Source organism: Equus quagga, chromosome 11, assembly GCF_021613505.1.
Source record: "Equus quagga isolate Etosha38 chromosome 11, UCLA_HA_Equagga_1.0, whole genome shotgun sequence".
Classification (NCBI taxonomy): Eukaryota; Metazoa; Chordata; class Mammalia; order Perissodactyla; family Equidae; genus Equus; species Equus quagga.
In genome coordinates this window covers 10,913,465-10,929,862 of record NC_060277.1, presented here as the reverse complement: position 1 = coordinate 10,929,862, position 16,398 = coordinate 10,913,465, and the positions used below count along the sequence as shown (strand labels likewise).

At 40.8% G+C, this 16,398-nt stretch overlaps 1 protein-coding gene across 5 annotated transcripts in view; it reads left to right on the top strand.

Moving 5' to 3' along the window:
• NCOA7 (nuclear receptor coactivator 7) overlaps nt 1-14,822 on the top strand; it is a 138,157-nt gene extending 123,335 nt beyond the window's left edge. For all 5 annotated transcript variants that reach the window (XM_046675664.1, XM_046675665.1, XM_046675662.1 and 2 more), the window contains 5 exons: nt 5,515-5,640; nt 6,936-7,088; nt 11,764-11,859; nt 12,268-12,341; nt 12,715-14,822. In XM_046675664.1, coding sequence (XP_046531620.1) covers nt 5,515-5,640; nt 6,936-7,088; nt 11,764-11,859; nt 12,268-12,341; nt 12,715-12,850 — 585 coding nt within the window. In that variant the 3' untranslated portion in view covers nt 12,851-14,822. The remainder of the gene's footprint in view (nt 1-5,514; nt 5,641-6,935; nt 7,089-11,763; nt 11,860-12,267; nt 12,342-12,714) is intronic.
• The last annotated feature ends 1,576 nt before the right edge of the window (nt 14,823-16,398 follow it).

Genomic DNA, 16,398 nt, shown 5'->3' with positions numbered 1-16,398 from the left:
CTTGCTGACACTCAGACACGTGGAAAGATAAGATAACTGGAGAGACAAGTGACTGGACTGTTCGGGCCACCTTATCCCTATTTTCTTGCCACGTGTAAGAGAGTCCAAAAGTGCAATGGGGAGAAGAATGCTGGCCAAGCTCGCTCCCGTGCGGGAGCAAGCTCTGCTTACGAGCATCACGTTAAAGCCGGGCCACCAGGACAGCATTTCTTCTCCTCTGTGGGTGGGGAGAGCAATCCTGCACTCCCGAGAGGCGGGCAAGTGTCTGAGCCTCAGGATGTCCAAAACGTCTCATCATCTTTCCCCGAAACTTTCTGCTCCTCACATATTCCCATCTTCATTAGTGGTGCCCCAAGCCAGAAACCTAGATATCATCCCAGATTCTTCTCTTTCATCATCATATCTAGTCGGTCATCTCTAGTCAGAATCTTGTTGATTCTGATCTTGTCCAGTGCAGGGACCTCTGCTCCCCTCTAATACCCCTGCCCTCATCAGCCTGCCTGCACCCTTCACTGGGACTCCTAAGGGCACTGACCATCCTCCTATACACAAGGACTTTAAATAATCTTTATTCCCTAATATTATAAAAGGATTACCTGCTTATTGTAGGAAATGTGGAAACTACAGAAAAGTACCATGCAGAAAATTTTAAAATATTATCTAACCGCACTTAACACTTCTGTACATTTCCTTCGACTCCTTTTTTTCCTATTTTGTTTTAGGATGTTTTCTAGGTGGTGGGGGTTAGGAGAAGGTGAGTCTTGCTTTTTACTTTTGCAAAATGGGGTCCTGCTCTATGTAGAGTGCTATATCTGCTTTTCTCACTGGCATATTGTGAGAATTATATTAAAGATTTTTAGGTGGTCTAGTGGTTAGGATTTGGCGCTCTGACCTCTGTGGCCTGGGTTCATGATTTCAGAATGTTAAAAAATGCTTAAATAACCAAAATGAGGCCAGCCCTCATAGTCTCGTGGTTAAGATTCAGCACTCTCGTTTCCCAGTCAGGGAACCACACCACCCGTCTGTGGGTTGTTATACTGTGGCAGCTGCGTATTGCTGTGATGCTGAAAGCTGTGCCACCGGTATTTCCAACACGTGCAGTCACCTATGGTGGACAGGTTTCCATAGAGCTTCCAGACTAAGACAGACTAGGAAGAAGCACTCATTTCTGAAAAATTTGGCCATGAAAACCCTAGAATAGCAGTGGAGCATTGACTGGTACAGCACCGGAAGATGAGAGGATGGCGGAAAAGATGGGCTGGCTCTGCTCTGCTGTACGCAGGGTCACTTGGAGTCAAAATTGACTCGATGGCACTAACAACAAAAAAAGATTAAGCCTTATTTTTATTTTATTTATTTATTTTTTTTTCCGAGGCCAATTATCCCTGAGCTAACATCTGCCAATTCTCCTCTTTTTTTTTTTTTTTCTGAGAAGGAAGACTAGCCCTGAGCCAACACCCATGCCCATTTTCCTCTACTTTATATGTGGGACGCCTACCACAGCAAGGCTTGTCACACAGTGCCATGTCCGCACCCAGGATCTGAACTGGCGAGCCCTGGGCTGCCAAAGTGGAATGTATGCACTTAACCGCTGCGCCACCAGGCTGGCCCCTTAAGCCTTATTTTTAATGGTTGTATAATATTTTTAATCTCAATTATGATTTATTTAATGATTCCACATTTTTAGGAAAAACTTCAAGATTTTCACAAGGATGAGATGAACTGCAACTCTTAGTTTCCTGGAAGTGAAATTACTTGATCTAAGGGTACTAATTGTTTATGACTCTCATTTTTTATATAATGCCAACTTAACTTGCCACGAGTGTGAGGAATACTCTTCTCACTGTGTTTCTGCCAGCAGAAAATATTATTACTATTACTCCTTTCTAAAAATTTTTGGGGGCCAACCCAGTGGTGTAGTGGTTAAGTTTATACACTCTTCTTTGGTAGCCTGGGGTTCACAGGTTGGATCCTGGGCATGGACCCACACATTGCTCAACAAGCCATGCTGTGTCACACACAGATGTTAGCACAGGGCCAATCTTCCTCACCAAAAAACAGAAAGAAAGAGAGAGAGAGAGAGAAAGAAAGAAAGAAAGAAAGAAATTTGCTATATGATATGTTTAAAATCTGTGTTTCTTCTTCTTTGTGATGCCCATTCATTTCCTTTGCCCATTTTCCTAAAGGAATCTTAATAGTTTCATCATACTGTTTCAGTTCTTTATGGTTAAGGATATTAATTCTTTGTCTCCTGTATTTTTGACAGATTTTTTTCCTGGTTTGCTATTTGTCTTTATTTTATAGTTTTTGTTTACAGTTTTTTTATAGTGCTTTTATGTATAGGTGGCCTGAGAGTATCAATTTAAACTCTACTCTGTCTACAGTTGATTTATTGATATATGATAGGTAATATTTTTAATAGTCAATTTTCCAGCACTTTTTAATGACTTCTGATGTTTCCTGCATCATGTTTAAAGGTCTTGTATATGTTCTGTGCTACCTATTTAGCTTATTTAAATGACACAAGGTGGCCATATACTCTCATGCTTAAAACACTCAGTGGCTCCCCATTGCGGTCATTACCCACCTGGCCAATTGTCAGAACCACTACTTAAGTCAGGTTTTTTGCTGAATCCTAGACCCTCACCACCAGAGGTGTTAATTCAGTAGGTCTGGGGGAGGAATGTCAGAATCTGTATTTTTTCAAGCTGCCAGATGATTTTGAAGAACAGTCAGGTTTTAGAAACACTGGCCTACAGAATAAGTTCTCAGCCCTTTTGTGGCACAAAGGTTCTTTGTTTTCTCCACGCCTGCTCTTTCCCCAGCCGCATCTTTACTTCTCTTGCTCTCTATTCTCAAGACGTAGTGAACTTAGAACACATCCCCGGCCCCCGCTGTACCTCCAGCTCCCGCTCCCCACACCCCACCCTCTACTCTGCAACTGAAGCCCCACCTCCTCTGAATAAGCGTCTCAGAACTCTCTAGGTGTCTCCAGCCTCTTGACCCACTACTATTAGCATTTGTATCGCATGGAATGGCACTCATTTATTTTTAAATGTCTCTTTAATTGTCTCCTCACCCACTGGACAGCTTTGTGTCCCTGTGCCTGGCAAAGCACCCACGCTTACCATCACACAGAAAGCACTCAGTAAATGTTAGTTGTCATGAAGGGCCAGGTACTGAAGAAAATGCACTGGCACAAAATCCGAGTGCTTCTGCCCCAGATTGTGTCCAGGCTCTTGCATTGAGAATCACTTCTGGTTGACCTGGGCCCGGCCACTAAGTATGTGCCAGCAGAGTCATCATTAGAACTGACCCCCAGGATGGACTATGCAATAGCGCTCCAGTCCCCTCAGTGGTACCCAAGACCGAAAGGCCATTTAGGTCTGGAAAAGTCACAGAAAGATCACCCAAATTGATCCAATGGTGATCTACATTTCTTTCCACCCCCCTGACATCAGATCTGGAAAGTTAGGAGGACTCATCATGTTTATTAGACATGAAGACTAATGTTCTAAAAAGTAAAAAGGTAACTATTCCTTTGAAGGCTCTTTTGAAAATCTGAATCTAAAGGAACACTTTGCTCAGTCTCGTATAAACCAGGTGTTTTCTCGTTCTTTGAAGTTCCTCGTACCCAACAAGCATGACACGGTATTGAAATGAAATGCCATTGCTCTTAAGTGAAAGGAATCAACCTCAGATTCATCCTTCCTTTGAGATTCAAAGTGATGTTAGGGAACATAGTAAAGTTTAAAACGGGAAGTTTAGCTTTAGAGAAGGTGCTGGAAAAAACTCTGAAGAGGCACGGCTAGAAAATTAGCTTAGCCAAGGACAATTTGGAAGAAAAACATAAGATGACCAAAAGAAAAAAAAAAAAACAATGGAGTTTTGTTGTACTGTTAGGAAATCACCCTTTAAAGGTGAAAGTGTCATTTTACAGCCTCACCGCTATGCCGGACAGGAAGTGGGTGTTGCTCTAAATCCTAATTTGGGTGTGTTCCTGTAGAAATGTTAAACCCTCTCCTAAGGGAAACAGAAACTTAATCATGCAGGCAGCGAGATATTTCAAAACCAGTTGTAGCTCAGCCTGGCTACAAGTGACAGTGCTGTGGAGGCAGATAGAGAAAAAACCTGTTCCTCAGTAGAGAGCAACAGACAGTCCTCACCCGGTCACGGTCACGATGAGGGTCCGAAGATTGCCCGTGGACATTCAGATTTTCTATTGTGCTGGACCAGACCAAGAGCCTTTTGTGAAGGTATGTGGGAGTCCCTGGGGGCTAATTAGGTGAAGGTGAGTCCTCAGAGATTTGCCACTCAGTCTGTTTGGAAATGCTTTCTTAATTAGGATTGTGCTGACATTTCAACCAGACCAGGTATTTTATTCACTTTGGAGATAAATACAGTGTGGTTTGCCCCTTGTCTTTGGAGTCAAAAATCCATATTTGGTTCTTTTCATCCCACAGCCTCATTTTTTACCTGTGTGAAATATCGAGTTCACCGAAAACATGTGCTTCATTTAATACATTTAAAATGCTGGATTTGTGATTCCTTGAGAGTGTTTTAAGTAAATTCCCCTTGAGAAGATGGTAAAATGTAAAAGCTAATTTCTTACCTGTAAATCTGGCTCCGACAACAGCAGGTGATTTATACATATCACTGCATTTTGAAAATTGAGTAGTGCGTTATCCGACAAGTCCACTGGATGTAACTTAAGTGTCTTTTCTCCAGAGTGCAAAAGTCATTGATACTGGTACCCAGGAATTTGGGTGAATAAGTCACTTCATATATATCCTTCAATTTGAAAATAATTTAGTGATTTATCCAGATTTTAAGAGGGGAAAAAATAAAGTCGATTTTAAGATGAAATTGACTTTGGGAGTTCACAAGCCTAGTTATAATGAAGTAATAAATGTTGTGTACAATGTCATGTTTCTCAGTTTGGGAGGAAAGATTACTTCAATAGTTTTTGAACCTTACATAAAGAATCATAACCTAATTGTTGTTCCTGGTAGCTGTTACAACTCGTTGTCAGAGTTGGTTGCTATGTACATAATCTTAAGAGAAGATATTAGGAGTCTCGATTTTAAAAACTATCTTATCTTCCCAGTTTTCCTATTTATAGAAGACTTACTCACAGAATGATCTTTTGATTAATCTCTTAACCATTCGAATTTAGATGCAAGCTAAAGGAGAATATTAGGGCATTTCAAGGGTATAAGTTGCTTGTGGAGTTATCCATAATTTTCACTCAATGAGCAATCGGCAGCAATAGTAAAAGCAGAAAACCTGTGACTTTAATTTGTGCATATTAAGTGCCCCAGCTGTACTGTGTTAAATTCTGCATTTGTTCTGAAATTGAAAAATCAGCCATTTCCCCAAAGCCCCATTTCAATTTATATCCTGCTGCTAAAACTCCACCTGTTGCGGGCCGTTGTGTACCTGGGGTCGTTTTCAGCAGGCAAAGGAAAAGCAAATGCACCGTTTTTCTTGGCTTATGTGTCTTCTCCATTTCAGATCATCACCGTTGAGGAGGCAAAGCGCAGGAAGAGCACGTGCAGCTACTACGAGGACGACGACGAGGCGGCCCTGCCAATCCTGCAGCCCCACAGTGCGCTCCTGGAGAACATGCACATCGAGCAGGTGGGCCTCCCTGGGGACTTAGGTAGGATGGGGGTTTTCCAGGCCTTCAAATGCATTTCCCGTCCCTGACTGCATTTGCTCTTCTCCCTAGGGGTGAAGGATCAGTCAGGTTTTAAAGGAAGAGCACCAGCAGCCCTACCAAGGCCGGTGTTCCTTTCTCTGCTTCCCAAAGCTTACATTCCCCACCGCTTTCTTGGGGGAGTGTGAGCAGTTGACAAGACACCACATCCATCTCCCAAACCTGAACGAAAAGCCATTTCTTGTCTTCAAAACACTTTTTAAAGTGTCCGACCATAGTCCTGATACACTTAAAAAGCATCCAAATGCATCCTGGAGATTATTGCAGAATTCCAGTGGCTTTATCAGGCTCAATAAAAGTCATGTAGCAAATACACTTTACTTGCTTTATGAAAACTATCTACCGCTAGGAAGAGTTTTCCTTTGTCTGTGATTTGCTTTACATACTTTATATTTTCTGAAAATCTGTTACTTCAATTTTATGAAATACTATAATGTGCTTTATGTGAACTTTAGTAAGGAATCTCTTGCACTTCTCCCATTAGCTTAGAAATCTGAATTTCAAGGACCTTAGAGAACCAACTTCACCTCCCTCAATTTACAAATGAGTCCGTGCAGGCCCAGGAAAGCCAAGAGATTTCACCAAGCAATTACAGAGATGGGATTCATGCTGATAGAACTGATGTTAAGCTTTCTGAAGACTTCAGCACTTCATAGTCTCCTCGTTCGGTATTTTTGAAGAGATGAGCATTATTGGCATTTGTGGCAGTTAAGTTTAAGCTAAATATTAGTGTAGGTGAAAGATACAGGTGCAACGAGGACAGGCTACATTTGACTACAAGCGTAAACACCTGTGTTTTCTTCTTCTGCACTTATCAGTAGCAGATAAACCTATGAGGGTTTAAAAAGAACGGTGGCAGAAACGTGAACTGTTTGCTGAAAGCCAGGTCGAAGTGTAAAAGGGAGAACGTGTCTAATTTATGCATCTTTATCAAGCTAGATGCGGTATCTTCAAATGTCTAGTGGCATAGTGAGCCTGCAGTCAGGTCCCTGAATAGGAAAGCATACTCTGGCAGCATCTCTGCCAAAATAAACACCATCAAGCAATGATTTTCCCTTCTCTTACTGGTTTATAGTGGCAAATATTTGCCAGAGTAAAGATGAGCAATATGTAAGAAAGTGTGATTTTGAGTCTGAGCCACAGGTGCTTTGTGCTGCAAGTTTATGAACGATTGGTGGGGAACTGCATATTCACATCTCCATCTTTGGAACTGCAGCTGGCCCGACGCCTTCCAGCAAGGGTACAAGGGTATCCGTGGAGACTCGCATACAGCACGTTAGAGCATGGGACCAGCTTGAAAACTCTTTATCGGAAGTCAGCATCGCTGGACAGTCCTGTCCTATTGGTCATCAAAGATATGGATAATCAGGTGAGTCTTGTTCCTCTCATAGAAAACATTTTTTAATGAAGATTTTCAAACCTGCACAACAGCAGAGAGACTGGTGCAGTGAGCTCCCATCAGCCAGGCTATGTTAGCAGGATTTTGCCACATAGGCTTTGTCTGTCTTTCTTTTCTTTGTTGATTTTTCTTTGCTGAAATATTTTGAAGTAAATCCCAATTACCATGTCACTTTGCCCCTGTGTACTTCAGAATGCATCTCTTAAAAAGAAAATGGAACATCTCTCCCAATACAGTCACATTCTAAGGAATTTTTTTCCTGTGCTCACCATTCAGTAGGAATCTCTAATGATATTCTACAACCTAAAGCTGGAGAAGATGGGGAAATTCAAGTCTGGGTTTGGAGATAGTTGCAGGAGGAAGTTGCGGTGCCACACCAGAACTTTTGCCGGTAGCTGAGGTAGTGCCATGAGCTTGCTGCATGGATGCTGGGATGGAGAGTCAGTCAGGGCTGTGATGTGTGGTACCTGAAGGGTGCAGTTGTTATGACACAACAGGGAAGGCTCTGTGCCCTTGCGCACTGCAGTTTTGCTCTGTTGCTCTTGGTTTGGGAGGCACTGGTGAAATCTAGATGTTACCCCATCTACCCTCCACTAGTACTCCTGCCCTCAGTCAGCTTGGAGTGTGAGTGGAGTCTGGCCAAGTTTCATTCATATACTACCCAGCCAGGCTTCTGCTTCGCAAGAGGAAGGCATCTTTCAGGTCTGCTCTTTCTTCATTTCAGTTTGGTCTGTTATATCAAGAAGAAATTCCCTTACGTTTTTAAGATGCAAATGCCATTCTTTTCTCTTTCTGGCATAGAAGCAGGTTTTACTCAGCAACGATTCATTTACTCATTCGTTCGGCAAATGTCTAATGAGTGCTTGTTAAGCATGGGGCACTATTAAGCAATGGGGTGCAAAGCCATAGAATTGAGATCATTTTAGGGGAAATAGATCTTGGGAAAAATTAGCAGACAGATAGGGGTACTGTGGGCACTGTCTTTCTGGACTATATCTTTCCTGTGACGTTATTGCAGCATAACTGTAGATTAAGAGTTGTGGGGAGTAGTTTAGCTATCATCATTATTACTATTATTATCTCCTGATTGATGACATTATATTTAATAATGATCCAAGCTGAATAGTAGGTAGAGTCCAGTTAAAAATTAAAATATATTAACAAAAGTTTAAAACAGAATTACTTAGGGATTTAATGGAATGTTTGAGAAGGTGGATGCTGTGTTTTAGATGAGAGAGGCTAGATGCTTTTAGACCACACCCCCAAACCCTCACCGTAAGTATAGATTAATTCTCCTGCTGATTTACCAAAAGATATCAGACCTGGCGAGGAATGTGTTGGCTGCACAGAGCAGGCATTGAGGAAGCACAGTCTCACCCAGCTTCCTGTCAGCAGATATGTAAAGGAGGCCCACACCCGAGGGTTACACTGTTTGTCAGGGGGTGTGGTCTTACTGAATCTGGTCCCCTGGAGGCGCTTGTGCTGTTTGAAGACATCTGGATACTAACTCTGCTTTCCCCACCCCATCTATGCCCAAAGCTGGAATGTGGCTTTGCCACATTTGAGAACATGATAGAACAAGTCTATAAAGTTATCTGGAAATGAGTTACATAAAATTCTAATAAAAAGATATTACATAAGCATAATAGCAGCAATGAGGAGCTCTAAGAGTCAATCCCTAGTGAAACAGCCATAGCTGGTGGAAATTCTAAAAACCCCAATCATGTAAAGGCTCTTCAAATTGTCCTCAGGGCATACAGCAAGTGAAGAAACATTTATTTAAGAAAATCTGATAAATCTCAGTAATAAAAGTGTGATTCTGTGGCACTTGAGGCACAACCTGCTCCCTGCCCCCAGCCTCTAGTTCACACTGACGGAAGCTCCATTCGGGGCATGTGCAGACAAGAAGATGGGGCTCCCTCTCCCCTCAGCTCCCAGGCAAGGGCTGTGATGGACCCCCTCCAAGGGCAGGTCCCAGCACTTCTTATCCCCGGCCTGAGGTCTGGGTCTCAGAGGGAAACTTCCAGGCAAGTGTGGCCTAGAGACAGGGGCTCTCTTCCTCCACCCAGGTCCCCCTCATAGGGCAGATGCTCTCCCTTAGGCATGGCAGGCCAAGAATACAGGGGTCTCTATTGCCCTTACCCCAGCTCCTAGGGCCAAAGTTTCCTGCCAGGTGAGGTGAGCCAAGACCAGTGGCTACGCTGCCCAACACTCTGCTCATCAAACAAGATTGTCTGAGACAAGCAGGCCACTGTCCCGCTCCTGGCTCCAGAGCAGAGCCCCGAGTTCCTAGCTCCCAGGGAAGAGACAGACCAAAAGATAGAGGGCTCTGAAGCTCTCCCCAAAGCAACTGAGTGACTCTATTTAGAAGGGTTTGGGGAAGTTCAAGCCAAAGGGCACTCCAGGAAACAATGACAATTTGGGTAGGAAGCAATTAAGAGGAAGCAGGTAGCTCCATGAAAGCAAGAAGCTAAACTGTAGACTATCTGGTTTACCAGGGAGAACCAGGGAAAGAGGCGGCTAAGAAGAGGCTTCTCGGAGTCAGGATAAACTCATAGACTGGCCAAAGAAACTCCCTCTGCAAAGGAGCCCAACTTTGATTGAATCAGACTGTGGTGTAATTTGTACCACAAAGCATTATGGAAAATAATAGAACAATCATCAGACAATTAACAGAGTCTCATTTATACCTACTAAATTCCAGTGAGGTGTAGAAATGTTACTCCTATATTGCTCTATTCCATCATTCCACTTTTTGTGGTAATTTTGTTATACATATCACATTGATATATATTACAAACCCAATAGTACATTGTTATGATTACTGCCTTGTGTAATTTTTTATCTACTAAAGAAGCTAAGAGAAGAAAGGAGAGCAAACATACATTTACAGATTCTGTTATATTAACCTTTCATTTCCCAATTCTGGTTGTCTTCATTTATTCTCATGGATTCCTTTGTTCTATTATTGCCAAGTATTTTAAATTTTTATATGGTATAGACCTAACAATACCATTACGTACATATTGTACAATTTCTTTCAAAATAAATTAATAGAAAAAAAGAAAGTGGACATTTTCTTACACAACCACAATGCTATATACCTAACAAAATTAACAGTAATTCCTTAGTATCGTCCAATCCTCAGTCCTTACACACATTTCTATGATTGCTAAGAAAATTTTGGCCAAGAAATGATATAATTAGAATCCTGCGGAGGGTGGGAGAGTAAGGATGGCTCTTCCTATTCATTGATCAGAGGAGGACCCACTTCCTTCCACTTATGGCCGTTGCTCTTCTTGTCATATTTTAGCATGTGCTTTTAAAAATAGAGGCCCATCTCAGCTATATTTTCGTTCTTTTACTGGAAGATCGCCAGAAGAAAGGAAATGGAGTTTTGATGTTTTTGTTACTGTTTTGTTTGTTCTGAGCAGCTCTAGGAAAAGATGTAGGAGCAGGAAGTATTAAGGATATTGGTTAGAAAGATTTCTAGACTTCTACTCTTCCTGATTTTTAGTATTTCAAGGAGCCAGAACTGAGTGTAATTGGTGAAGAGGAGATTCCACACTGATTATAATCCAATTAAAATAATTTTTTAAAATTATAAGACATTTTTCAGATAACTTCCAATTAGAGCAATGTTTCTTAAGTTGGATTTGGAGTAGAAGGTATATTGGAATCACCTAGGGATATTTTCAAAATATATATGCTCACTCTTGCCAACCCTTTCCCCTGCAAGCACTGATCAGGATCTGAGCAGAAGGATAGGAAGCTGAGGCAGTGGGCATGTATATTCTGGGACACTGCTCCTTCCAACCCTCAACAAGAAAAAAACAGAAAAATCATTGATTCAAATATTTATAAATCACCTTTACAGCCCGTAGTATTGTGGAATTGTTACGTTTTTCTTAAAAGCCATTTTGAAGTAAGGTATACAGTCATGTGTGGCTTAATGACAGGGATACACTCTAAGAAATGCGTCATTAGGCAATTTCATCGTGGTGTGAACATCATAGAGTGTACTTACACAAACCTAGATGGTATAACCTACTACGCAGCTAGGCTGTATGGTACTGATTTTATGGGACCTCTGTCATATACGCGGTCCATCATGGACTGAAACGTCGTTAGGTGGCACATGACTATATTGGATCAGTCACGTTAAGGACACAGTTTTAATAGGCATATTGAGAACGTATTTTTTACAAATCAAAAAAGAGCAAAATTGATTGTCTCTGGGGAAATGTCTAGTCACAATTCCACTTATAAAATGCCTAAGAGACCTGCCTTTGTTCTCTCAACCACTTATTTCGGTGTGCAGGGTGCATCTTGTTGTTTTATGTTCCCAGCATGTCGTCTCCATATTCACTGAAGGAAACATGTCTCCATAGTGGACTTTAGAAGTCTTTTAAAATTAGAATAATTGTTGGCCTTTGAGAAATAAGTTCTCTGAGCCACGTGGGTTCCAATTAGAGCTGGGGACATATTATTTATCTGTTTGTTGGTGGTCTTTTTTATTAGAGCTCCAATTTAGTAATGATCTTTGCTGAAAGAGGTATAATGAGGTCTCAGAACAGGATTATGTTAAAATATTTCGGAAAGGCTGTCTTTGAAAATAGACAATGTTTCTGTTTTCTTTTGACAGATTTTTGGAGCATATGCAACTCATCCTTTCAAGTTCAGTGACCACTATTATGGCACAGGCGAAACTTTTCTCTACACGTTTAGCCCTAATTTCAAGGTACCCAGATGGGAGAAATTTGGCTTCCCAATGTCACAGTGTAGGGGTGTGGGTGGGGTTGGAGGTGGGGCCATCGGTGGAGCAGCTGCTGTCCCATAACGTCGTCTGCACTCGCTCTAGCCTGGTCAGCAGTTCATGACTGTAGCACGCACCCCGCTCAGAGTCCCTCCCTGGGCCTGAGGAACTGCCCCTCAGCGGGATTGCAAGTCAGAGTCAAAGTGTGCCTGAGAGGTCTTTCTGGCTTCGTAACCCCTTTGGAGATCTCCTCCTGGTACAAGAAAGGTCTGGAAGTCAGGAGTTTCCTCAGTCAGTGGGTAATTCCCTTCCACACAGAGGTACTGTCCCAGTATTCCCTCCTTGCTAACCAGTTGAAAATGTCTGTTCTCTGTCTTGTGTTTCTACCCTAAGGTCTTTAAGTGGAGTGGAGAAAACTCATACTTTATCAATGGAGACATAAGTTCTTTGGAACTTGGTGGTGGAGGGTAAGGTTTTTGTTATTATCACTTTCCCACCTGACCTGAATGGGTCTTTTGACCGAGGTAACCAAAATCTTGGTGTGAGGTGATTTTAGCTAGTCCGTGTACTTAGATTAATTAGGGCAGTGGCCTGATACCTGATACCAAGAATCAAAGATAAAATGATTTATTGATGTGTCTAAATGAGGGACTACTACCACTTGTCTTTTAGGAAAGACAGGTCGTTGAAGTGAAATAAAGGAAATGTAACCTTTTTTGACAAGCAGTTTAGGATTTTGTCTGTCTCTAGCATAAAGGAAAGAAGATGGGGCAAGGGAGGACAGAAAGTGTGCCACACAAGATTGAAATGTTTTCACCTTTTTGGTTTTAACTTTCTCAGGGGACGATTTGGTTTATGGCTAGATGCTGATTTATACCATGGACGAAGCAACTCCTGCAGCACTTTCAATAATGATATACTTTCCAAAAAGGAAGACTTCATAGTTCAGGACCTCGAGGTATGGACATTCGAGTGAAATTCAGACTGCCTTAAAAAATAGCATTAAAAAGACTGCGCTTCATCAGCCCTTGTAAAGCTGGCTGGAAGACGAAGCCCCAGCCCAGACTGCCTCATCCCGCCATAATGCTTTCTTTCTGCCATCATCTCAGAGCATGGTCCCATCACAGAGAGACTCTGGAAGGTAGATATGGAGGGCAGACAAGGAAGAAAGAAATTTGGAGTCCGGATTGGTGACCGACTTTATACTCTCACTTCCTTCAAATCCATGCAGTGGGGAATCAGAGTATTTATAGATGTATGAGTTGAATGCAATTTTTATTTTTGGTAACTGTGAAAAAAAAAGATACTGTGGAAATATATACATGCCTTGTGTATTTATCAACATAATTTTCATTACCAAAATGTACAGCATCCTATTGTTTGCCGTGGAAAAGGTTAGTCTCATTTAGAAGAATTGCAAGTGCACAGCACTTAAAGGGAATATATGATTTTTTTTTAACTTTTATTTATTATTTCTAGTATATTGTCTGAAATGTGTTGGCAGTTTTTTTCTTTTAATGTGTCAAATCTTGAAATAAAGAAATATATACATTTTGTGCTATGTTTTGGCAACAAATCCATTTGATTTGTATAGTTTTATATTGAATTTTTTTTTGCCCTGATTGTTTAGGGTGATAGGTCTTAAGCAGCATATATTTATATATATATATGTGCATAATTCTCAATTTTTAAAAACTCATTAACGATGTTCATTGATTTGACTGTTTTTGGCCAGCTTTCCCTTTGGTTATTAAAAAGGTACATTTTTAGTTCCTTACTCTGAACGTAGTTGTGTAAAGAAGAATATGCCGTTCCTCACAGTCCTAGCTGATAGTTACAGAAATGGATCCCTCTATGAACCTACACTTAGAACAGTCCCTGCTTTTGAAAAGAAAATGTTTTGCTTCTTACAAACTCATGTGTATTAACAAAAACTTTATTTTCATAGTGTGTTTTGAATAATTTTCCCCAAGTTTTTACATTAGCCAACAGACCTCTGTTTTAAAAGAGACTGTTTTAATTTCTGCATATTTCATATCAAACTAAAAATGTCAAATTAGCCCGATTGTCTTGGTTCCTAGACTCTTACTTGAGAAAAAGCAATGCAAAGAAATGCATTCATACCATAATTGAAATAAAAAGTAAAACCTATTTTTTAACATCAACTCATTTTCACATCATAAAAAACTCTTATTAAAAAATAATAAAGCCTTGTTAAAAATTTAACCAATATTATTGATTGCCAGACTTTTATGAAAGCCAAAGACTGCTAATGGAAAAAATTTTCAAATAATAACCAAAGCTGAGAAGTGGCCTGTCGTAAGTTACATCCCCAGTGATCACAGAAAGGAAAAATTAATAACAAGTAATATTTATATACCTGCATTTAAAAACATGAAACAGCTCTTAGAATATTAGCCTTAAGCTGGCAGAATATTTCCTTTAGATTACTCTCTTATTTTAGACTATTGCTAAAAGAGAACAAATTGCCATGTGGCCTCCTGTCAGATAAGCAATTATTTTATTCTACTGACATTCCACACAAGTTTAAATGAATGCTATAAAATCTTAAATCTGTAGCTGGGTGTGCTTTCACCCAAGTTCTCCTATTGAGAACCCTTGATTAAGAGCATATTGGCAGTTTAACCTTAATCTGCTTGTTAAATAATGTGTTGGTGTGAGATATCAGGAATGTGTCATAATGATCACATTTACCATTTATGCCATTTGCAACCATACGCTATTAACAAAATGGTCATTTGCATATAGTTTACTCTTACCTAGTTTAGTCCATGATATTATACTTGTGAGAGAATATCCAGATGCTGTGTTCTCTATTTACAACAGTATTGTCCAATCAGAAGTGTGTGGCCCTTCATTTATGGATATTGAGTATATGTAATGCAGTGCTAGCCCAATATTTTCAATAAAGGAATTTATGCATTCTGTGTGATTTTCTTTCTGAGGATTCATTCAACAGATATTTATTGAATGCTAGAGTTTTTCCTTGTGTGAGAGGATGATGAAATGTCCAAGACTAAATAATTAGGTCCAGTGCTCGTGGTTTTATTGCCACCCTGGAAATTTCTTCCTTTCCTGTAGCCACTCTCCTATTCTCTCATCAGTTCATGAAAACTTCACCTGTTATAGTTACTGGAGACAACTCTTGGCTCTGTCTCTCTGTGCTTAATCCTTCTAGCCATTTTTTGAATAGTGGCCTCCTCCTTTTAACGTCTCTCTTGACCTGCTTCCTAATTTTCATGAAGGACACCTTTCCCTCTGATCAATTTTCTTTGGCATCCTGTCTCCTAGCCCTTAAAGAGGAATGCCCCAAGTAGTCTTCATTGCTCCTCAATTCCTCAACTCCTCATGAGTCCACATCAAAAGACTTGGGTGAGAGGGTGCAACCAAATGTCTCAGCAGACTCTGTTGAAAATGACTTAGATACGTCCCCATGCAACAGCCACCAGGGATACCCTGAGCTAGTGTGAGAAGTATTACTGCCCGTCATTTCCCTTTCCTTAATCCCTTTTAAAATTTTAGAGGCATGTAGAACAGGACTAATAAAAGAACTACTTTCCTTTTGAGAGAGGCATTGAAAATCTCTTAAACTAGAAAGGGAAGCTAAGATTCATGTTCTTCTTGGGATGCCTAACCTATTTTTACCACTATAATTAGATAAAGCAAGGTAAGGAGGTCAGAAGCTGAAGGAAGTTCCTGAAACTCAAAGTCAGTCATACTCGCCCCTTTTGTGAGTATCAGAAGTACCTTTGACCACTTCCTTCTGCCCAACCAGGTGACAAACTCTTCTCATTCAGGGGAGGCCCTAACCTCAGAGCACTGCATCCTCTGCTCCCACCTCCTTGCCTATGACCATTATCCACAATGATCCCCTAACAGAAGGTCTCTTTACTGGGAAAATTAGCCTTTACGATTCACACGAAAATCTAAAGTCTTACTGCCTTCCCTGCTATTTCAAATCTCTAGTGATTCAGAATAAAAATTAGACAGGGCCTGCCTGGTGTGGTCTTTCAAGCCATCAAAGCGGTGTTTCTTGACAGAATGTCTTTGGGGACCTATTGTTTATCTTCTGGATCAGTACTGCTCAATAGAACATTTCTTCAGTGATGGAAATATCCTGGGAATTTGCACTGTCCTTTATGATAGCCACTAACTACCATATACATAAACCATACCAATAAAAACCATACTAGTGTTGAACACTTGAAATGTGATTTGGGTGACTGAGGAGCTGAATTCTTAATTTTATTTAATTTTAACTCATTTACATTTTAGCCACATATGGTCAGTGGCTGCCATATTCAACAGCACGGCTCTAGATCAAGATCAAGATTTGGCACAGCTCAGACTGTTAACTTCCTCGCCACAAGAGACCCCTTAGTTCTAAGTACTTAGATTTGTCTCTGCTGTTGTAGATGGTCACACAGCTTGGCACTGCCTAAAGTAAGAGGGTATGTCTCACTGTTTAGTTAGTCAGCTAATAAAGCGACCAGAGGGCTGAGT